The following is a 25,754-nucleotide window of genomic DNA, read 5'->3' as shown; positions in this document are numbered from 1 at the left end:
AAAGGACACGAGCGCTGAGGCGAGAGGAACGTCTCTGTGAATGACTCCGGAGCGCTCAACACCTGCTCGAGCCTGCGGGAACCCGCCGTGACCACGAGAAGGACATGAGGACAGTCAGCAGTGATTTCAGCGCGACAGGTTCCTCATCAGCATCACTGGAGGTCACCTTAAGGCTCACGATACACGGGGCAACTTACTGAGTAATGTTCAAAAAACGGGCAACCAGGTGAGACACAGGGCCCACGACCGATCTAAAGTATGCAGACAGAAATTTGTTACCCATTCTCAATGGGAACGTGCCCAAGCAACATTGCTCAAAAAAAGTTGCCCGGCAAAACTGCTCAAAAAGTTGCTCTAAGAGAAGATCCTGTAGAACTATAAAATGTTCACACTGCGGGTAAACGCGGCGTCACTCCTCTTCTGAGCGTCTCATCGCGATCAGCTGCATGTTTCAATGTTTTCTTGTAGAACATAGATCTTTACATGCGGCTGCGTCTCAAATCACACTCTAATTCTACTACAACCTACTGACGTTGGGAAAGTACATACTTTTGGGTGTGTAGTAAGACATTAAGACACAATTAATTAAATCATAAAAATGTTAAATCTTTTTAAGATAAAAAAAAATCATAAAGATATCAAATTAAATAACTTTAATAATATTGTTTAACTAAATTAAACAATAATAAAAAACACTGAACGTACATTAAAAACAAAAATAAAATAAATAATTAAAATAACAATATTAAAACACTTACTAAATTCTAAAAAAAAACATTGAACTTTAAATCTTAATGTAAATAAAATACCAAAATGATAAAAAAAATGCACAAAATATAGTTTTAAAGTTAAAATAAAATACTGACAAAATATGAATCATTAAAAATGTAAAATGAAAATAGACAAATGATAAAAAAACACTTACTAAAATTATAGCATAAATTTAAAATTAAAATGATTAAAATAAAAACAAAACAAAACACTTAGGAAAAATTAATTAAATCATTAAAATGCTAAATTAAAATAAATGATTTAAATAAAAACAAAAAAACACTGACTACAAAATTCTGAAATCATAAAAATGCTAAATTAAAATGCATAATAAAAAAAATAAATTAAATAAACCCTTACTAAAAAAGATGATAAATTTTATTTGATTACCTGCATGTCATGTGGCCATTAACCAAGATCATAGAACTGTGTTAATGTGAATGTGTTGTTAAACTATTGAAATGTTATTATATTCTCTGAGCAATTCTGTAAGTAATTAAGGTAATTATTTACTGTTCAAATACGCTTTCTGGACACTGTGGATCTTGCTTATGAGTGTACATAAAGAGATGATCAATAATCAACTGGTTAACACAATAAAAATAATTGAGTTATAATAATAACAACAATAACAACACAATAATAATAAAAAACAACAATAGCAGCAGCTGTAAAAAACAACATCAACATATTAAGAGCAAAACATCTTGAGAAAGTTTCCTCTTTGGTTTAGAAACGACCGTCATTCATTCTCAACTACACAAAACTACAGGAACTACTTCTTCTATTGCTTTAGACTGATTGAGTTCAACATCACACATACTTCATCCATGCTTTTGCTTTCATTTAGCTTTTTAAGTTGTTCTAATTATGTGTGATGTTAAGTTAATTTACATAAATGTTCAGCAGCAAATGTAATTTTTTAATTGATCAAATTAGATCTTAATGTAAAATTTAAACAAGTAAATTTAACATTTAAAAATTTAAAATAAAAACAAGCAGAATAAAACTTAATAAAAATTAAATAAAATAAAAAATGCAAAATTTAAATACACAATTTTAAATTAAAACATTAAAAAAACATAAAAAAACGTATTAAAAATAATTAAATCATAAAAAATGTAAAAACAATCAAAATAAAACATTAAACAAAGTTATAGGTTTAAAAGCAAGTAGGCTTTCAATAAATGAAATTTGATAATTTATTTTAAAACAATGTTGTGAAAAGGCAAGCTAAAAAATAAAGATATATTTAAATTAAGGTTCAAAAAGCAAATCTAATGTGAGGCAAATCAAAGTGTGTGTGGTGTGTGTGTAAAGTGAAAATTTTGTGGTGTTAAGGTGTGTGTGTGTGGTAAGCATATATATATATATGTATAAATAAATCAATAATATATAATTTTTCCCTCTTTGTGAAAATTAATGTTAAAAAGCATGTTTATCAATAACAGCAAACTGCTGTACTGTTTTTCCCTCTTTGTGAAAATTAATGTTCGGTAAAATGCAATCCATTCAGAAAAATTATAATTATTTTTCTTCAAGTGAAGAAGAGGTGATATCAGGATTCAGTCCCGTCATTATTTACACATGATACCAGATATTAAACAAATTTCAGATGTATTCAAAATTAAGGCAACTGAGATTTGTGTAAATTCCTATAAAACCAACATTTGAAAATCAACAGAATATAAAGATGTGTTAGCTTAATATCAGAGGAAGATAATCCGTGTTCTTCTAATCAGAACCAGAGAATAAACCTCATCAGCTCATGAAGCGGCCTGCGGAGTCCTTCAGTCCAGGTGGGAAATAAGTCAAGTCAGTGTTTTTGGTTCTGAGGTCACCTGGAAGTTCATAATGTGTCTGTATTTTCAGTGCAGAGCGTCTGATCTCCATCAGAAGGCAACGCTGACGTACAGTCACCTCCTCAGGATGCTATCTGAGAACAACACACAAAATCATCCATCAGTGCATCTACAGTGCACAAACAAAACTGTAAGTGCAAATGCAAAAAAAAAATAAAAAAAATAATAAGTTAGTTTTGCATAAGGTATTATGAACAGGTATTGTGAACTAACAATGAACAACATGTTTGCAGCATTTATTAATATAACAGGATTGTGAAACAGGTGAACACAATGTTCAGAAGCCTTAATACTATTAATAAAATAATTAACAACATGTATATATATTTATTTATGTTTGCACACACACACACACACACATATATATATATATAAGGCCAGTAAGGTCATCATTAAACTCATTAGTTAATATGTTATATAGCATTTATTAATCTATAATATTAATTTTGATTTCTACATATAGTCACATTTGTCACATTTCAAGTTAGTATCTTTTCATATAGTTAAACAGTATATTTTTATACCTAGATGATTAATGCATTAAATGACTCATTCGCTTTCTAACAATTATTTATTTTTTTGAAAAAACAAAAAATCAAAGGCCTGTCATCAGGTTGTAAAGTGCATTCAGGTTACTACGTTAATATATAATAGGGTGGATATAATACATGAATGAATGAAAAATATACAAAAATAAAATACCCATTTAGCAGTATTTTTAATTTAAGGTAGTAAGGTGAAATGCAATTAACTCGAGCTTTACTGTTTATTTTTTTGAAAAAAAAAAAAAAAAAGGATGTAAGGTGTTCACTGGTGGTTGATAAAATATTTGAGTAGTTAAATGAATATGTACGAAGGTAGTAAGATGAATGGATGGCTAGTGTTGGATTTCACAATGTTTGTGAAGTTGACTGTAGGAAGTTCAGAACAAAGTACGTACAACAGTGCACAGGACGTAGTGCGCACTTGGACTGGTAGGAGCAGGGTTGAATATGGTCGCTGGTTTCCATGGTGATCTGTTGCTGTGTTAAATGGACGTCCTGTGACGAGGGAGTCATCGCCTGGAGAGGAATTTCTGATACTACACCCTGAGAACAGGAAGTGACATCATCATGCAGGAAATCGTCATAAAGGCTGCAATTTAATGAAATGAAATTATACGCCGTGTTTCAGAGTAAAGCGTGGCACTGTGTCCATTTACACGTGAGGAGCGCATGTTTTCAGCATTAAGATAATTTATTAATACAGAAATCTACATATATACTGCTTATAATGAGCATTTAAGAATGCAATATGTGCCAACCATCTTCCCAAACTTGTAATAAGTGTTTATAAACCTTCTGTTGCCAACCAAATAAGGCAGCAAAATAAAAGCTTGATGGTTTGAATGTTTGAAAATGAAGACATTTTCAAACAATAAATCAGCCCAAAATATCAATATTGAAATTTTGCACTGTACAATAACTATTATTATTATTGTTGTTGTTTCTTAAATGTCTGTTTTTTTATTTTACAGTGAAATATTACAATAGTAACTTTGTTATTTTGCTTATTTTTATTTAGTAATAATAAATGTATTACTAAATAATTATTGAATAAAAATAACTATAATAATGCAATTATTATAAAAATGTTATTATTATAGTCAGATTGATATGCATTCATCTTTTTTGTCAAATTGTGCAGAAGTAAAAATAATAATTAAAGTTTATTATTATTTTTTATTTATTATTTGTTTATTATCATCATCATCATATTGACATACAATTATTTTTTGCCTAAATTGTGCATTTATAAAACTTATGAAATATGCATGACTTACCTCTACAGGAAGCGCTGACGGAGGGCCCGGTGTTAACTGATGGATGAATGTTCCTTGCATAGGGGCCACAGGAGCCGGAGCCGTTATATACTGCAACACAAACACACACAGATCAGCACTAGATGACACACACATGCAGATCTCTCGCTACACTGCAGAGGGCGCCGACTGATCGAGTGCAGATCACGCTGTTCTCTGTGTGTGTGTGTGTGTGTGTGTGTGTGTGTGTGTGTGTGTGTGTGTGTGTGTGTGTAATGGATGGTTCAGCTGTCTCATAGGGCAGTACTGAGTGGAGTTAAATGGTGTGGTCACCGGTGAAACTACAGCAGTGTCACAGCACTAAAGACTGACTGCGCGTACGCATGCACGCACACACACACACACACACACACACACACACACACACACACAGAGAGAGAGAGAGAGAGCACCAGTTTTACCTTCTCTCATTTGCATTTCTCAGGTTTAAAGCACATCAGCATCATACTGATTCACACTGATTCATGACACATAAACAGCTTTCAATCAGGTAAGTATTCCGTTATACAGTACGTCTGGTATATAGTCCAGTATATAGAGTATAGTATATAACAAGGCTGTAACCATGTCTTGAACATTTGAGGGGACAAACTTACAGTAAATATACACAGACACACAGATACATAAATATACAGGTGTGCATTAAAACCATTTAAAGTTCCCCGATTATGGGTTTTTTATGGAAAAATTACCTTTCATGCAGTGTGTAATGTAGCTGTATGTGAATGTAAACAGTCTGCAAAGCTGTAAAGCTGAAAGTGCGTCTCTAAAAAAAGGAAGAGTCGACTCTGAATCGCTGAAACGAGTCATTTAAAATTCAAATCTCATTTCTGTGAAGTTCACACGTCACAAATTCTAACATGTGCATAATGCCCGTCTAGGTTCTGTGAGGACATCCCGCGAAAACAAACCTCAAAAGCTGTAGCTGGTTCGTGTGGATAACAGAATGTCGAGAAGACGCTGTGAAAGTGAACTTGGTTTATTATCACTTCCAAAATGAGGCTGTGAAGAATCAGTGGTTAAAATCTTTACTAAGAGACCACAGCAGTATAATCACAACTTTTAGCAGTGTTTTAGCAGTGTTCCCATCATTTCACCGATGACTGCTTCTCCAATCTCCACTAGTTCAGCAAAGTCCAGTATGTAGTCCAGAATACAGTCCGGCATACAGTCATGAACTGCTTTCATTCAGGTCCTGTAGTAAACGTGCTTGAACATTCAAGTGAGCACTTCTGTAGAGTGCTGAGCACATCAGCATTTTACATCTGACTTACTGAAAAGAACGTTAGAACTGAGAGTCTCTGATGCTGATTGTTGTCTGAAAGGAAAGTGTGTGTTGTAGTTTGTTTACACACTTACACAGACGGGGCAGATGGTGTGTGTTTGATGACAGAGAGGGTTCGGCAGGGTGTCTTGAGATGGGATATGTGAGCGAGTTTCTAAATGATCTTGTACACACACACACACACACACACACACACACACACACACACACACACACACACACACACACACACACACACACACACACACACACACACACACACACCTTCCAAGTATTAACCCTAAACACTATGGACTATTTCTAGATGCAGGAATCGCTGTGAAGTATGTTTTCTTTTCTCACAGCTCACAGACATGTGAGCCAATCCGGTAAATTGTCTGGTATATAGTCATACTCGTAGTCTGGTATACAGTATAGTCTGGTATATTGTTGGGTATATACTCTGGTATACAGTCCAGTACATAGTTGTATATAGTTGGTATATATTTGAGTACATAGTCATGAATATAAGGCGGTTTATAGTCTGGTATAGGGTCTTGTATATAGGTTTTAATTTGGTACGTAGTCTGGTACATAGTCAGGTTTAGTCTGGTATAGTTGGATTTGAGTCCAGTTTGGTTTATAGTTCAGTATATAGTCTGTTACATAGTTTGGTATATAGTCTGACGTTTAATCCAGTATATAGTTGAGTATATAGTCTATTATATATATATAATATATATAATAAATATATATATATATTGATATGTAATCTGACTTTTAGTTGGGTATATATTCCAGTATATAGTCAGGTCTAGAATACAGGCAGGTATATAGTTTGATATATAGTTGTGGTTTTAGTCCATTATATAATCAGGTTTTAATCTGGTATATAGTCAGGTTTAGTCTGGTATGCATTCTGGTTTTTAGTCCAAAATAGTTTAGTATATAGTTCAGTAAATAGTCTGTTATATAGTCCAGTACACATTCTTGCATATAGTTCATTATGTCATCTGTTATATAGACTAGTATACAGTCTGATATAAAGTTCAGTATATAGTCTGTTATATATTCTAGAATATAGTTCAGTATATAGTCCGGTATATATTCTGGTATAAAGTCATTTTTTTTTTTCCTCCGGTACATAGTCTGGCAAATAGTGTAGTATTAAAGGTGCACACAGAATGCATTGATACAATATTTTAAATTGTTCTCTGATGTCTCCAGAGTGTGTATGTGAAGTTTTATCTCAAATACCCCACAGATCATTTTTTATAGCTTGCTGAAATTGCCACTTTTAGGGTACGAGCCAAAACGCACTGTTTATGTGTTTGTCCCCTTTAAATGAAAATGAGCTGCTGCTCCCGCATCCCTGTTCAGAAGAGAGCAGAGCCGAAACAGGCAGAGACAATGGTAGCTTTAGCAATATTAGCCTTACAGAGAGCCAAGAAGCTCTTTTGGAAAACAAAATATGATGCGTGAGGCTTACTTTGTCTGGAGTCTGGACGTTTGCGCACGAAGCGTTGATATCGATCGTTGATATGATCCCCAATCTTTGCACAACTCCAGCGCTGACCTGACCCTCATTTGTGAGTCAGTCCAGAGTAAAATGATTAGCACAAAGTATAGGACTTTTCCATTTTTTCCCAGGACATTTCCTTCAAAAATGAAAGTTCACCACCGTGTCCTCAGCGGTCTATGGAGACACCTATGTTCTTTGGTGCATCCCAACACACGACACTTTTAATGGCTCTTTGGCGCTGACATCGTACCTCCAGCAGCTACAGCAAGAAAGCACTAATGATGGACCGCTGTTTCTCACTCAGGGCTGTGTATATGCTAATAGGACAGAAAGTGTAACAAATGGGTGGGATTTTCCCCGAGTATGACGTCATAGTCTGGAACTGCTCGTGTGGAGAGACTGTTTATGATTTATTGGGATTATAAAACAATGAGTAAGTGGATTTTTACCATTATAGGCTGGTTGTTTTCACACAACTGTGTTCAATCATCTTATAAAAGTGATTTTTGCATTCTATGGCACCTTTGAGTCTGATATATATTATTCTGACCAAAAACCACTTAAACCATCTGACCGCACACGACAGTGACTTAACACAGTTGATGTTTCTGTGACATTTCGTGTTCAGTAAATGTGAGATGAGAGCAGACACAACCCACATATAAACTCACATTAGCAGAAGATCCCAGTGTCAGCTGACTCATCTGTTGTGTTAGTGGATTCATCACGGCCGCTGAGCTGGACTGATCTAGAGCTGGACTGATGACCGCTCCCTGCAGACACACACAGGCAGAACACATACACATATTTAGCATCTAATTATATACTCACTGCAAAAAATGTAGTTCTTGATCAGACTTTTTTGTCTTGTTTTCCAGTTAGAACAGATAAAGATTTATTTAAAAATCTTTCACATTGATAACATTGTGCTCTTTTTTCCTGTAGAAATAAAGAAGGACGTCTATGTTCACACGGACCTGGTCTCCAGAAAGTGTTACGGTCAAGTCGATGAGTTTGTGTTGTGTAAAAATAAATGAAACTTCAGCTCAGTGATATTGATTTAGTGAATGTAATACAACCTTGGGTTATGGTTGGCTGATTCCATATTGTGCAGACGATCTGTCTGTCGACTTTCATTTCAATCAATGACTTTAACATGGCAAACACTCGAGAAACAGCATGAGAAACACGCTCTAGGAGTTCATATGAGAATAAGACTGAATCAGCAGAGAGTGTGTGTCTTTCTGCGATTGTGTCCAACTAACTCATATGAAACACAGAAACAAACTTCATGTCTAAAACTATACATGCTCTCAGAAAGCTGCATTCTTATTCTGATGCCCACTGCATTAAACACACTTATAACAGGCTGTTTTCTTTTGAGTATTACTGAAATATTGTCACACAATGCCTCTGTGAAACTCAGTCTTCTGAGAATCAGTCAGACTGAGCATGAAACATTTTTCCACAGTCATAATTTAGTTTTTCATTATCATACAGCCTCTCTAATGCTTACAATTAAAGAAGCTGTTTCTGCTATGCTTGTGTATGTAACCAGTCACAGAAACAGGGAAGGTCAGGGGTCAGAGGTCACTTACTGTCGGCTGCATCACAAACTGCTGCGGTGGCATCCACGCTGTGCTCTGAACCTGAGGAACAACAAACAGCTTCATCCAGCATTCATAAACCATAAACACCGTCCACAAACAGCATGTTAAAGGGTTGTTATAACTACAAGCATAAAGACACATTCCTGTTACTTGAAATAAACATTAACTGAAATAAAGAATATTTTCATTTAGTTTTTTATTGAAACAATTAAAACTGAAATAAAATTAATAAAAACTACATAGACATATTTACAAAAAACTAATAAATAATACGAAGTAACTAAAATTAAAATGGAAACTGAAATGATAAAAACAATGAAATCAAAATATGAACAAAATTGTAACAGTATCTTGATGCTAAAATAAAACATATAATTTAATTTATTAATAATCATTTGCATTTCTTACACTTTCCTGTTTTCATTAAATTGTTTTACAGTGTGAAGCCTTTTGCTCAATGAGTTGTTTTAAATATGCTATAGAAATAAAGAATCAAGAATGCGTGATTTGTGTTTTCTGAATTCTTGCTACTTAAAACTATTCACAAAGCATTAACATTTTTTACTCTTAATTCATGACTGAAAATTAAAAAGCAAATCGAACTGCAGTATTTCAGTCACATATACACTAACCTAGAACCATATTAGAGGTACAGTACAAACATATTCATATTTACACATACATTTTCATGCACAGCCACAGAAAAGGGCTTCATATTGGTGCTTAATCTATGCTTGGTGTGAACAGAAGACCTCTGGCTCTGATCCTCTGCTCTGATGCTAATACATCAGTCTCAGAGTGATGGATCACACACATACACACACACACACACACACACCTGATATGCAGACACGGGTGAAGCGGTGATGAAAGGAGTGATGGACGCCTGCGAGATCATCCGGTTAGCAGTGATGGTGTACGGAGAAGAGTAGAACCTACACAGAGACAGTTTACATATTACTGATATTCATAACTGATACAGTATATACATATACACAAGTAGGGTTATTATAGTTAACTAAAACATTACTTGAAATAATTAAAAACATTCATTTTAACCAGAAATAATAATAATAATAATAATATATATATATATATATATATATATATATATATATAATATATATATATATAAACAACTTAAATATATATATATATATATATAAACAACTTAAATTTCAGCTATTTTCATTTTTCATTTTCATTTAGTTTAACTTATACTAAAATAGCCAGAATTTTCAATTTAATCGAAACTATACAGTAATAACAGTATAACAAAAATAGACTAAATAATGAATAATAAAAATAAAGTTACTAAAAAAGGTACTAAAACACTAAAATTTAAATTAAAATGAAAATAGAAAATAGAAAACTAAAAACTAAAAACTAGAAATATAAAACATCTCTGAATGACGTGAGGGTGAGGAAATGTTGAAAGTATTCATTCCTATCCATTACACTTCAGTTTAAAAGAGATAAAAGACAAAAATATAAAAAATAAGAGAGCTATATATATTATTACATAATTACATAATAATAATTACATAACATGTTATGTAATGTTTATAATTAAACATTAATAATGAATGTAAAACAACTGCAGATATGAACAAATTATGAATATAAATAAATTTTAATTTACATTCATGCATTTGATTGAAAAAAATATTTTTTCTTCTTTCAAGTTTTTCTTCTTTGAAAAAGAATCAACTGAATATTAAATGTTTCAGATTGGTTTAAGATGATGTCCATTCAAATGAGATGAAGACTTCAGTCATATGCTTTTATTTCAGTCAATGTGATTTAACAAAAGTTGTATTTACTAAAAAAGTTGTATTACTGTATTTTTGTCACTTTCTTGTGGAATAAATGAATCAAGGGTCACAAACAAATGATGTGTTTCTATAATTACATCCAGACCACCAATATATTCAACACGAAATGAATGAGTGCATGTTTAAATGATGCGTTTCCAGCTCACATGACAGTGTGTGTGTGTGTGTGTGTGTGTGTGTGTGTGTGTGTGTGTGTGTGTGTGTGTGTGTCCTGTAGGTGGCGCTGTGATGAGACTGTAAATAATCAGAGCTGTGTTGTTCTGATCTCTTATCATACCTGATGTTTTATTAGGAGACAGACATGGAAACAGGAAGTGAGGGATTTCCTGTGAACAAAACACACTGGGAGAGACGCTCTCTCCCCGTCTCTGTGTGTGTGTGTGTGTGTGTGTGTGTGTGTGTGTGAGAGAGAGAGAGAGAGAGAGAGACGCACCTGTTCTGCATGACGGCAGGGTCGTATGTGAGAGTCATTCCCATCTGCAGAGACACACAGAGAGACAGAGAAGCGTTAACAGCAGATTTCATCAGATCTTAGGGTCCAAACTCTCTGTCACTCCATCATACGAGAGAGAGACACTGATACTTATAGTTATTATGGATATGATGCAAAATATAATCTGATGCACAACATTAAATATTTAAGAAAATGCCATCTATTCTGTAACTAAATGCTCTGCTCATATGAAACCAGAACACAACAGACATGTTTCCACAACAAAAAAAAAATACAGAATACAAACATTTAAGAACAGATGCACTGAATACGTTAACATTAAACAATGCTAAAACATTGCTGGATTCAAAATGACTGCAAGGTTTAATCCTGTGAAGTATTGCAGTTAGTCTGTTAGCAGCATTTGGCATATCTGATGAAAGACTAAATGTGACTTTAGTCACGGGGGGATATTTGTAGCAATAACAAACAATTATGCCAAAAATCATTATGATATTAAGATAAGATCATGTTCCATGAAGATATTTTGTAAAATCCCTACCGTAAATATATCAAAACTTATTTTTTGATTAGTAATATGCATTGCTAAGAACTTAATTTGAACAACTTTAAAGATGATTTTCTTATTATTTAGATTTTTTGTGCACCCTCAGATTCCAGATTTTCAAATAGTTGTATCTCAGACAAATATTGTCCTCCTAACAAACCATACATCAATGGAGAGATGATTTATTCAGCGTTCAGATGATGTATACATCTCAATTTTGAAAAACTGACACTTGAGACTGGTTTTGTGCTCCAAGGTCACAATTGTGCATTCAGTTAAAACTCACAGGTTTGAGCAAAATCTTCTATTGTATATTCTGCTTCCTCATGGTGTTACATGTTCATATCACTTCACTAAATGATTTCAGTTATTTCAAAGATCCTTACAGGAAAATATCCAAGCATCCCAATTACGTAATACCATTACATGTATTCCGTAAAAATGCAACTGCGTATTTTAAATTTTTACGAAAACCTTTTGAGTCTCAAATACTAAACAATGGCATTTTCTTGAAACTACATAAAAACCCGTGTCAGACCAATAAAATTGCTCCATATGTTGCCCCAACTAGTCAAACACAGTTGTCTGAACAAATAATTTCATATTGTTGAAGTGTTAAGGTTTTGCGAGTTCCCAGCATGCATTGCAGCATGAATAAATTATGCCGTTACTGTTATAGGATTATTGTTTTGCTGTTTGCTGACTTCATTTAAACTTTTTTTGTTGTTGTTTTGTCATTATTTTTAGTTATTTGTTGTGCTGCAATGTGAAGAGCTCAACTTTTTAACATTTGTTGATTGCCACCGTTCTTGAGGTTTTAAAGGCATAGAGTATGTTCAACCATTTAAACCCATTGATTTGGATATCTTAGTCTTCTAAGATGTTTTACAAACAAAGACAATGTTGTCGACATATTAGATTAAGTTATCCATTAACGTTTCTATAACATTTCCCAGACTGTCATTCGTAAATAAACATTAAAAAAACATTAACACATTCTTTTGGGAAACATTAACACATTCAGTTGCTGTGAAAAATAAAAATAAAAAAATAAGACAATCAGCTTTGCATGAACAAAAAAAAAATTATGTTGGCAAAACAAATTATCTTTACTGAAAATAACTAAAAAAAAAGAAAACTATTGTTGAGACGACTCAAAAGTCTTACTGCATCAAGTTGGCTTATTTATTTATTTATTTTATTTTTTTTTCATTTTCTCAACTATTTCTTTTTATGGTGTACTCCCAACCCTGGTTCTCTCTAAAGTCCAGAAGCCCAGTGCTAATGAACAGCAGGCGTCTGCAGATGTTCACATGTGGCTGTGGATCATTACTGTGACATGCAGCAGGTGCATGATGATGATAATAATGATGAGGCTGATTTTCTCTAAACGACTCACTGTGTGTGTGTGTGTGTGTGTGAGAGAGTGTGTGTGTGTGAGAGAGAGAGAGAGAGAGAGAGAGAGAGAGAGAGAGAGAGAGAGAGATCATACCTCTCCTTCCCTCCATGCTCGGCCATTCTGTGGATATTTACTCTGAGTTTGTCTCTTCTTCTGGCCACCGTCAGCAAACTTGCACAGCAGCGGTTCAGACGGACCTCAGACAGACGAGAAAGACTGCTCAGTTCTGATCAAAACCGCATTCAATCCAACAAACCACACTAAGCGCTGAAGAGAGAAAACACGCGTCTCTAAAGTCTCTTACTGGAGGACAGCTAGCGACTCATTTGGGTCTCTTTTGTATTCCTCCTAATAAAGAAGCATCTGTCTGTGTTTGTGTTTGTCAGTACTTTGCACTGAGTTGAGCTGTAGTGAACTGAGAGCGGTCACAGCAGTACCTGGGATTCCTGCTGGAGTTTTGAGATATTTTCCATTTAAATGTTGTATGACAACTTCACATTTCTCTGTGGACTCCATCCTGAAGAACAACACACACACACACACACACACACACACACGACTGGAATAAAACACGCACAAACACAAGGGAAACCTCACCAGGAAAACACAGCATTGTATTTGTGTTGTGTTTCAAAGGTTTTCAAAGATTTACAGTAGACCTTTCATTTCATTAGCTGGCTTGTGTGATTTTTTACAAATCTTTTTTAAATGAATTTGCACATTAATTTCAACTAATTTAAATAAATAAATAAGTATACATGTTTTAGACTTTGAAATATACAGTAAAGGTTTATTAACACAGTGACATATGAAGGTTTATTAGCACAGTGTTTACACTGTGAGGAAACAAAATTATGCTTAAAATAATACCAACATCATCATCATCATCATATAAAACATTATTTAATGAGTATATGTTTTAGACTATACAGTGTGGTTTATTAGCATGAACATAAATATTCACATTGGGTATTATTATTATTATATACAAATCTAATTCAAAAACAAAATTAACTAAATGTAATAAACTATAAAAATAAATATAATAAAAATAATAATAATACAATTTTAAATAAATACAAATTAACAATACTGATTCAAAACAAAATAAAATTATAATAAACTATAATAATAATAAAATGAGGAATAATAATACAAATTATAAATTAGCACAGAGATGTAATAGTAACACTTAGGAGACAAAATAAATAATACTTATTTAAATTAATATAAACAATATTAGTGTTATAAAAATACAAATAAACTTATAAAATATATTGTAATAAAATGCAAATGTACAAATATACTATACAGGCAGATTGTTATTCAAAATTGTATATATGTTTAAGACTTTTCAACACACTTTATTAGCATTAATATAAATAAATATAAATTCACACTGGTTGTTGTTATATATTTTTTTTATAAAATCCAGAAAATTACCCAATGGCTGCACAAAAACATTATTGTGTCCTGAGACTCTGAATATTAATCGCTCATAAGCATCAGTATTAGTCATAAACTGTAGCTGTTGAAATGAAGAGGTTGTTTATAACCCTCATTAGCACAGAATAAATCCACATCCTCTGACCACACACACACACACACACACACACACACGCACATACACACACACAACTTCTGTAAAGTCAATGAAACACTCTGAGGGTTTAATATATGAGCACACACACCTGGCGAAGCCGACGCCTCTGCTCATGCCGCTGGCGTCCCGTAATATCCGCGTGGAGATCACATGACCGAAGGGTCTGAGCTGCGCCTCCAGCTCCTGTTCATCCACAGAGACGGCCAGATTAGACAGGTACAGGTTAGTGGGGTCCTGCTCCTGCTGCTACAGACACACACACACACACACACACACACACACACACACACACACACACACACACACACACACACACACACACACACACACACACACACACACACAGACACAGACAGATCATTCAGGTTACTGAAACACTTCAATCTATGATGAAACTGTCAGTTTGAAAGAGGAAACTTCAAACCAGTGTTATTTTGGTATCACTGATGGACTTTTAATACTTTAAATGAGTTTTTATCTTTATATTTTCGTCTTCACTTGAACTTTAAAAGTTTTTATTTTTTTATTTTTTTTCAAATATAAATATTTTTCAATTTTTCAACAATTTTCAATTTTTTTTTATTATTCATTTTTATTTTTAGTAATTTTAGTTCTTCAAGTTAAACCAAATTAAAATGAGAAATGTTACCATGGCAATTTCTAATTTTATTTTTATATATTATTTTGATTTAAAGTAATGTTTTTTTAATGGTTTCAACATGTTTATATATATATATATATATATATATAGATATATATATATATATATATATATATATATATATATATATATATATTATTTCAAGTAACTATAATTTATTTAATGGTTTTAAAATAATAACTAACTATAATCATTTTAATTTTATAAAAATTTTAACATTTATTAGACTTTAAAAAAATGATAATTTCTAATTTAATTGAACAGCAATCTTCACATAAACCCATCATAATAAATTTTATATTTAGCTACTTGCGCCCTTCAGCAAGAAGGAAATATATAGAAACTGAATAAACTTATCAAACATTAAATTCTACATTAAATTTATATAAATCCTAAAAACTACAAAAGTGATTGATTTGCTCTTTTTTCTTTTGTTCTTCGATTGACAGACATCACAGCAGCTGTTATGAGGTTATTTCAGCTGCTTTAAGAGCTGCTGCTGCTGAACATGAGGCGGATCTGACACACATCATAGTTTCTCATAACTCTTTACCTTTTCTGACTCACTTCAGCTCTTAAAGTCTCTGTAATGAGCTGAGAGTTGAATCGGGTGTGTGTTAGATGAAGGAGACAGTGCTGCTGCTCCAGGACAGTTTGGAAAACCACTGCATTTCAGAGATGTGTTCTTAAATCTGACTCATATATAACACATATTTACAAACATGCACAGCTTTAAGGCAGCTTTTTTCGTAACTTCATGACTTAACTGCTGACATAACTGCTGACATTGCATGCTCATAGTTTCTTTTGCACTTTACTATGACATTGCTTGCAATATCATACTGACGGCATTGTGTTTGTTCGTACAATGAAGCAGCACGTCACTATGAGCACAGTATAACGGACATTTGTTTTTTACTGACATACATCTCAACTGACCGAAGTGTTGTTTCTACTGAAGCTCCTCGTCACCTAAAGACGTTTATGTTGGAGCTAAATAAAAGTCTCCCCAATTTCGTGTGGTCGCAAAGACGTTCTGCGTCTAAATAAATGCAATTCTTGTCAAGAAAAAAAGAGACAGAAGCAGCAGTTGTGAGTGGAGTGGCCAAACCTAGTTCTGCCCCTGTGTTAGAGTTAAATATTTTTAGAGTGTTAAACTGGAAAAAATTATTGCATGCCTTAATGCGTTAATTTTGACACTACTAATATACATAAGATTTAAATCATATTTCTTAATTTATGTATATCATTTAACCACTATAATACAGAAATACAGATATATATATATATATATATATATATATATATATATATATCTATATATATATATTATATTTATAATATATATATATATAATTATTTTAAAACATAAATTTAAAAAAATAAAAAACTTTAATAATTACATATATAATATTAATAAATAATGTAATTATAATTAAAACATATAATTTAAAATGAAATTACTTTCAAATTATAATTCATTTCTAAATTATTTTTAAATAAAAATAACACAAATACTTACATACTTCATCTTACACGTATCTACTACTGTCACTGGCATGTACTGTATGTGTTCAATGTGATCTGTGTGTTGTGTGTGTGTGTGTGTGTTGTGTGTGTGTGTGTACATGTGTGTGTGTATGTGTATCTCCGTCTGTGCCTGGCATTTTTTCATACCCGTATCTCCGTCTGTGCCTGGCATGTATTTCAATCAATGTGATCTGAATGATGGAATGACTGTCACACTAAAAAAACAAACATACCACTCTGTCAGTGTGTGTGTGTGTGTGTTTCATCCTGTGTGTGTGTGTGTGTGTGTGTGTGTGTGTGTGTGTTTCATTCTGTTGTGTAAACAGACGTAAACACACACTTGGTCTCCACAAATATGGGCTTTCAGACGCTCTGATGATTATGTTTGTGTGTGTCTGTTGAATATGACATCAATAATGAGTCCGAGCATGTGACCAGCGATTGAAATCTGTTCTAATCAAGAGGTAAATGTGAGTTTAAACGCTCAATCACATCGCTCCTCGTTTCATTTCCTCTCATTCGCTCTCTATTAAACTCTCCCTGTTCCTCTCATGAAAAGACGCCCCTGTAAACACCTTTAGAAACTTCTGCATCTTTCACTGTCTCAGATTAGTGTCTCAGTTTCCCAGAAACCCCTGCTGCTGTAATTACACTAATTGGAGTCAGACGGCAGCAGTTAATTGGGGAGGAATGCAGATGAAGCATAAGACACATTTATGCTTTACATCATGTTAATGTGTTCTTTACTGTCTAGCAGAGTCTTTACTTTACTACTGAGATTCAGTAATTGATCTTAGCCTTACAATCAATGCAAAATACTCAAGTTTAGTTATGGTTTAGTACCTCATGCTACATGTTGATTGTTTACAGTGTGTTACAGTGATGCATGTGATACAGTTATTCACACAAAGCATCATGGGAATAAATTCAAATCTCTGTTCCTATGGAAAACAGCACAGAGACAGGCCTAATGAACACCGGATCATCCTGCCATTCCAGAAGAGGGAGAACATTTACATTTGATTAGCATCTCATTATCATATGATTAGTGAACCCACTGAATCAGACCAGAAAAATGGAAAAACTGCAGAAAAAGCCAATATGAAAGATAATAAAAGATAAAACAGAAGTTCGGATCTACAACAGATTTCATAAGCTGTAGAAAATGATTAACTTTGACTACCTCTGAAACCACTGATGTCATCTGGCTCTGGAACAGATTTTAAGTTTTGAAGGGCAAACAGAGGGAGTTGTGGTCTCCCAGAGGAGACAGATGCATTGTGGGACGGTCCCCCTGCCTCGCTGGTCTAATTACAGCTCATGCACAGTTTGAGGCCTAATACGAGATGCACAAACAAACTTTGACTCTCAGAATCATCAGACTGTTTACATGCACCGGATCAGTCCCGATCTGACTGCAGATTCAGAGAGTACCTGGATAAAGCATCAGTTTACATGAGCATCAAGTACATCACAAACTAGAGCTCATGCATGTGAAGAGACAGCATGAAAACCAGATCTCATCACCTCTGAATCTTCCTTTAGAGTCAATCACGTCGCCTGATTCTGTGTGTGTGTGTCAGAAAATCTGTTTGACCAACTAATAAACACCCAACTTGCCTGTCAATCACTAACGAAAGACAGAGAGAGAGAGGAAGTGCAGTTTTTCACACACTCACAAAGGAGGAAAGACAGGATGCACTTCACATTAATATTGAACAACCATGACTTAAGCTTTAGAGGACTAACCTAATGGTTTTCATTGTGGGAACTAGTAGAAAAAATACACTAGTTCTCAGAACATCATCATGATAAAACATTAAAACCATAAGAAATTTGCTACATTAAAGAAGCATGAACTGAAATAAAATTAAATATAAAAACGTACCTTTACATCTAGTTGACAAGGCAACATTTCTCATTTTCATTTAGTTTAACGTGCAAAAATAAAAATAATACTATTAAAAAAAACAAATGTTAAAAAAATAATATAATAAAAAGTAATATTTGAACCTACAGTAATTGAAAATATATAATAGTATCTCAATGACACTAAAATAACACTGTAAACATCTAGCTTTTATCCAAAGAGACACTGCATTCATGCTATTTTATATATTATCAATTCAAGCATTCTCTGGGAATCAAACCATAACCTTGATGTTGCTGCATGAAAAATATCTGTTTTCAAACACATCAAATGTCTGTTTGAATGCACATCATCAACTAGTTCATATAATATTTAATTTGAGATTGACAATCAATGTTTTCTGAATCTCAAGCACCTCTTTCACTGTCAAAGATATTCAGCGGCACTACTGTTTTCAACATTGACAATAATCGGAAATGTTTCTTGAGCAGCAAATCAGCATATTAGAATGATTTCTTAAGATCATGTGACACTGAAGACTGGAGTAATGATGCTGAAAATACAGCTGCGCGTCACAGAAATAAACTACGTTTTACAATATATTCACATAGAAAAATTTTACATTACAATAATATTTCACATTTTTACTGTATTTTTGATCAAATAAATGCAGCTTTGCTGAGTATAAGAAACTTCTTTCAGAAACATTGGTTTGTATCTGTTACATAATGAAAGACATTCACTTGCTCTGCATCTCAACATACTGTACTCACTCTGACTCATCAATGACTTACGTTCAGTGAACCAAATGTTCAGTACTCAGAACTTGATCGGGTCACGTAGGGTTTAAACAGCCCTGAGGATGATGAGGGGATGGAGATGTCTTACCTTTGCCATCTGCGCCTGCACACCGGTGGCCTTCAGAGAGGAAACAGCCTTCTGTGCTGCTGCCGGACAGTCAAAGTCCACAAAACCATAACCTACAGACACAGCAGAACACTAATGTGATATCACATGAATAGGATTATCAAGTCCAGTTCACTTATTTGACCAAGAACCGGCCCCTTAGCAGGAAAAGCCCATGTGACTGACATGCGACCAATCACTTCACATGGAATTTGATTCTTTGAAACAATTATGCATGAATCAAAGTCACAAAACAATCTTATTTTCCTATTCCTACATCCCCAAAAATACTTAAGAATGTTATATTTTGTTTTTTCTTAAGGCTGTTCTTAAAACAAAACTTCAGAAAAAAATTCTTAAAAATCATTTTACATAGCTTTTTAAAATATAACATCCGACTTGTCTTAAATCTGTTCAGGTAAGATGTTCAATGAATTTATTGGATTGCTTCATATAATAAGCATTACGACATAGCACTTGCAACAAATGCATACCAGTATTATTAGTGACGTGCGCAATTTCTCTGAAGCCTATGATAAATAATATAAACAATGATCAGTTATTATTATGAGTGATCTCTTCTTGCTAATTTTGAAATTTAGCAACAATTAAGACAGGGTCTTTAAAAATAACATTTAAAATATTTTTAAATGAACTATTTAAAACATTACACCAAGTGCTTAACACCCATCAAACACAAAAGCACAGACTTTGGGGTGTTTTTATTGATTTCATCAGCGAGTCTTTAACAACAACTGCAAAACAATTAGACAATGCCTAAGCCTGTCATTTTCTTCTAAAGAACAAATAAAATATTTGATAACGTCTTAAGATTGTTTTCAATAATTGCACATTCTTACATTATTACCTGGAATTTACTTTCAGAATTTTTAAAATTTCTTTCTTAAGGCAATACATCCCAAGTGAATATAAAAAATAACTAATAGATTTCACCATACTTCTCCCAGCTGATTGATTACATTAAAAATTGCAAACATCTTTTGAATTACCTAATTAAATAAGCAAATATTTGCATACATTTTCAGAACATAAACCAGAACACTGGTTCAAAATTCTTGTATGGTTTTGTTGTCATGTTTGAGTTAAAGGTTTTCGTAGAGGAGATTTTGGATTTCTCTTTTTATCACTCCATAAGTCAGAATACACTGTCAACAGACAGAAAACAAATACATTTTCACCACATTTTTAGGAAGTGCAAAAATAAAATCATGCAAATGATATATGAACAAACCCTTCAGTAAAAACCTTCAGAATATAGAGAGGAATAAAACTGTAAATTTTGGTGTTTGTAAGTACTGCTGAAGTGGAGAAAAAACTTCCTAAAGAAAAGTATGTAATTAAAATCTACAGACGCAAATAGATAAAGTGCAAAAATAAAATCATGCAAATGATATTTGAACAAACCCTTCAGTAAAAACCTTCAGAATATAGAGAGGAATAAAACTGTAAATTTTGGTGTTTGTAAGTACTGCTGAAGTGGAGAAAAAACTTTGTAAAGAAAAGTATGTAATTAAAATCTACAGACGCAAATAGATAAAATGCAAAAATAAAATTATGCAAATGATATTTGAACAAACCCCTCAGTAAAAACCTTCAGAATATAGGGAGGAATAAAACTGTAAATTTTGGTGTTTGTAAGTACTGCTGAAGTGGAGAAAAAACTTCCTAAAGAAAAGTATGTAATTAAAATCTACAGACGCAAATAGATAAAGTGCAAAAATAAAAAAAAACAAAAATGTTGTTTAGAAGGTATAGATGTTTTTTTTTCTCCACTAGTCTGAAACAGCATGTCATGAAAAGCCAAATAGTCTAAATCCTAAAAAAAAAAAAACTGACCAGCACATGAAAAATAATGATTTTGCTTGTAGTGTTTTGCCTTAAGAAGATTTTGGTGAATCCGGCTCCAGAGCCTTGAGTGGATCATGTCTAAATGCAGTCAAACTTTGTTACCCACATTCAGGAAAACCAAGACCTATCAGAATCTATTCCACTGTACTTTTTGAAGATAGGAAATTAAAATTAAACTAACTAAAAGTGTTTTTCATTATCGGATCACCTTTAACCAAACAGTGTTCGAAAAACACCTGAAGACCCTCAGGAATCATCTTGCATTAAACCCTTCATCTCCATGGCAACAACCCTTCGACTTCACTTTCCTCCTTCATGTTCCTCATTTTTCCTGACCTCATCCATCAGCACGTGAGCCGAGAGGAAACCCGCAAACCTGATTAATGAGTTTTGAGATATTTATGAGCGTCGCTCTTTCCCACAATCCCTCACTCGTCCTTTATTTTCCATCACACCTTCATTCTCGGGGCTGTATCAGCAGATAAGGGTCACACTGGTGTTAATTAAAATTTCATGGCAGATTAAATGAGTACACACACACATGCAGTCTTTGGATTAAAGCCTGTCAGTGGCAGCCTGTTATCCAGGAGAGATGAAGGTTTAATTAGAGAGAAAATAGGTTATAAGACCCTCTTCACAGATCAAATCCTCAAATCCTTCCTCACTGACACACTGGGAAAAAAAATCATATTATTGGAAAGTTTTAAGAGTGAAACAATTGATAAAAAGAGTTATAGAAGGGCTAGTTAAAAAAAAAAAAACATGAATGTGAGACACGGGTTAGTTGGAGTTGTGATGCATTTTAATGGAATTCATTTTCACCATGTTTTAGGAAGATTTTAGGAAGAAAATGCCATTTTAGTCTTTTATAATTCAAAATATCATGTTTAATTCAGTAAGCTACTTGCCATTTCTTTATAATTATTTGTGAAATTGACTAGCAATTTCTAAATGTGAAAATTAGTTTATTATTAGAAGTTTGTTTTATTTTGAGTAGAAATGTTTTATATGGTTTTAGTTAACTATTATGACCCTGATTTACACAGGATGTGTTCAAACAAGAGCACAACATCATAAAAACTCAATTCACGATGCGAAATGCTGAAGAAACAGATAAAACATCTCTTCAGTAGCGTAACTGACAGATGATCAACTCATAAACATCTACACATAAGTGAGACCTACAGAAGATCATGCATCTGTAACATGTAATGGAATTATGTAATTTAATTACAAAATAAATGTAACTGTAATCAGTTACAATTACTAAGAAATTAAATTACAGTTACTTATAAAAATGTTAAAGATTATAAAGAGGGTTACATGTGAATATTTACACACACCCACATACCAATTTAATTGAATTATTTTATAAATTACATTAAATGCTCTAAAATATGAGACATCAATGTTTCAGGAATTTTGGACATACGCTTATTCAATAACTGTTTTATTTCCTACTTGGTTTATGTATATGCTTTATTTTTTCAAGATTAACTGTTTTTCCAAAGTATTGTTAGATTCCTGTGTTTCCTGTCATAACTATGCAAATATTCGATTTTAAAAACAGCATTACAGCTATTAAGCTATTTCTTGTTGTGATTTTAAATCCGTATTTAACCTCAGAATGGTCTCAAAGTAAAAAGAGGTGCTGGAGTCTGATTTTGTGGGGGCTGTGCTTTAAATTACATTATTAAAATCTTAGTTCAAGTGATGGAGGATTTGAAAGTCTGACAGTAATCAGTGTTCAGTTCGACTGTAAGGTTAACCCTTTCTGCTTCAAAAGTTTCAAAAGGATTAACAGTTGAAAACATTAGAAACTTAAAAAAGTAATCAAATGTAATCAGTTGCATTACTTTAATAAAGTAGTACACTACTTATTTCATTTTAAACAGGGTAACTTGTAATCTGTATCCTATTACTTTCCAAAGTAACCTTCCCAACTAAAGTGGAGTGTGTTAACAAGCTGATCACAGAATGTCATCTGCTTCGCAAAGTTTGGAATTACTTTGATTAAAATGATCTTACAAAATGGAATCACTTTTGATCAAAGGCGAAGAAGAGAAGAGAGCTGATATGATAGCGAAATGATCTTGTTAAGACATATGCTTCCTTTAAGTTTCCCTGAGTGAGAGTGTTTTAAGAACAGAAAACACACAGCGCTGTAAGAAACTTTGCTTAGAAAACTGATATCTTTGAGTCTCTGAAACGTCTGTGTCACTGTGCATTCTTGTTATCAAACTGAGGAGCAAGCTTTCACATGTGAGCATGTGGATATTATTGTTTTTCTCAAACAATATAAACATGACAAACATAGGCCGACACGAGTCTATCTACATTCTGTGCTGTAATTTGTAGAGTCTGCTTTATTTTCCCATTTGCTCTGCTTAAGCTTGATTTTTTTCTTTATTTATTTATATATATATATATATATATATATATATATATATTATATATATATATACTATATATATATATATATATTTTCAACTAATAGAAAACCTTGAGATATAACGTAACGTTGTTGTAGAACATTGTTGTGTATAATTCCTAATCATAAGCTTGTTCAGATATGGTGTCAAAAACCTGATTATTAAAAAATAACATTTTCTCATTAAACATCATTTAAATAAACAAACATTCAAATATTTTTTTATAAGCCCAAATATTTGAATACAATATTTTTGAAAAATGCCCATTCCTATATAAAGCTAAAAGCAGACAAGTCCGCTTCACTAGCGCAATTACCACATTAGCGATTCAATATTATATAATAAAAACATAAAAACAGGTGTTTACCTTTGCACTGGTTTGTGTTCTTGTCCATGATGGCCTTAGTAGACACAATTTTCCCATATCTGTGAGGATAGAAATGATTAACATAATAAAAATTATACAGTTTACAGATGCACAAACAGTTTATACATTTGAGATTTTGTTTGTATATTATATTTGTGTAGCAGAAGATCTTATTTTAGTATGATTGATTTACTATAATAGTTTTTGTTAATATTTTGAATTCGATTCTATTGTAATATTTTCTGTTTCCACTTTAAGTTAAAGTTTTAGTCTTGTGTGTTTTGTCAATTTTTTGTCAGTTTTTTTGAATGTCTATATGTCTATAAGTCAGCATGAAATCAAAACTGACCCTATTTACTTTCTTAATGTATGTTACTTGTCTTACTGTGATTGATTCATATGTGCATTTATTATGGTTTTTTTTACACTTTTATTCACATGATATGCTCACTTGACATCATTCCGATCGGCCTGTATGTCATTTCACAATCCAATCAAAAACCAACAGGGTTATTATCGTTAACTAAAACAGAAATTATTAAAACAATTTTTCTTAATTGAAATAAAAGCTTAAATGAAAAAAAAAGTAATATTAGATGAAAGTCACATTTATACTAAGTGTTAATATTTTAAAGTAAAGTGAATCAAGTAAAATTAAGTAAAAGTTAAAAGTAACATTCGAAAAATATAAATGAAAAATGAAAACCAGAAATATTGTCTTGGCAACTAACTGAGACCAGTTTAAGTAATAAAATAAATAAAAACTGAAGTAAAAACTAAAATTGAAATAAAAATAAACTAAAATAAAAATGTTTAAAACCTAAACAGTAAACCAAACTTTTAAAAAATAACAAAAGCACATAAAATAATTTTAATGAAAACTGAAAATGTAAGAGAGAAAGCTAATTAAAAATATTATTAAAATTATAATAGTGGATATCATTAAAACACAGAAAAACAAAAATATACCCATCAGCATCATGCTATAGGAAAAATATTTCCAAATGTTTGAGTTTGTTGTGTGTGAACATGCCTTCAAGCTCCAAACACACAGCTCGTCCTCATGGGAGACTGTGTTTGCCATAAGCACATCTCATTACAGACATACTGTTTGTGTCCGCTGGGAAACCATGTGTGTGTGTGTTGTTCTGTGGGGACAGTGAGGCAGGCGTTTTACAGTATCATCACTCTTGGTCTCATTAAAAGTTGAAAAGTTAACTTTACTTACACAAAAATAATATACAGAACTTTCTGTTTCTATGATCTAAAAATACTGAAGCATGACATTAGAACCTATAAAACTGCTGAACCATAATGAAAATGCACAGCAGACTGCAGCGTGTGTGTCAGTCAAGCGCTCAGCATTACAGTTAAAATCATGTTTGAAATCA

The 25,754-nt window shown here is 32.8% G+C and overlaps 1 protein-coding gene across 5 annotated transcripts in view; it reads right to left on the bottom strand.

Moving 5' to 3' along the window:
• Positions 1 to 2,197: 2,197 nt before the first annotated feature.
• LOC122148760 (RNA-binding motif, single-stranded-interacting protein 3-like) overlaps positions 2,198 to 25,754 on the bottom strand; it is a 38,794-nt gene continuing 15,237 nt past the window's right edge. For 3 of the 5 annotated variants that reach the window (XM_042776161.1, XM_042776159.1, XM_042776160.1), the window contains 12 exons: positions 24,364 to 24,422; positions 19,678 to 19,769; positions 14,817 to 14,974; positions 13,563 to 13,642; positions 13,219 to 13,322; positions 11,159 to 11,202; positions 9,729 to 9,825; positions 8,879 to 8,929; positions 7,952 to 8,053; positions 4,456 to 4,545; positions 3,600 to 3,721; positions 2,198 to 2,707 (listed from right to left, as the gene is read on the bottom strand). In XM_042776161.1, the coding sequence (XP_042632095.1) occupies positions 2,704 to 2,707; positions 3,600 to 3,721; positions 4,456 to 4,545; positions 7,952 to 8,053; positions 8,879 to 8,929; positions 9,729 to 9,825; positions 11,159 to 11,202; positions 13,219 to 13,322; positions 13,563 to 13,642; positions 14,817 to 14,974; positions 19,678 to 19,769; positions 24,364 to 24,422 (1,003 nt within the window). In that variant the 3' untranslated portion in view covers positions 2,198 to 2,703. The remainder of the gene's footprint in view (positions 2,708 to 3,599; positions 3,722 to 4,455; positions 4,546 to 7,951; positions 8,054 to 8,878; positions 8,930 to 9,728; positions 9,826 to 11,158; positions 11,203 to 13,218; positions 13,323 to 13,562; positions 13,643 to 14,816; positions 14,975 to 19,677; positions 19,770 to 24,363; positions 24,423 to 25,754) is intronic. The other 2 variants (XM_042776162.1, XM_042776164.1) reach the window with 2 other exon arrangements.

Source organism: Cyprinus carpio, chromosome A19, assembly GCF_018340385.1.
Source record: "Cyprinus carpio isolate SPL01 chromosome A19, ASM1834038v1, whole genome shotgun sequence".
Lineage (NCBI taxonomy): Eukaryota > Metazoa > Chordata > Actinopteri > Cypriniformes > Cyprinidae > Cyprinus > Cyprinus carpio.
This window is presented reverse-complemented; position numbering and strand designations above follow the sequence as displayed.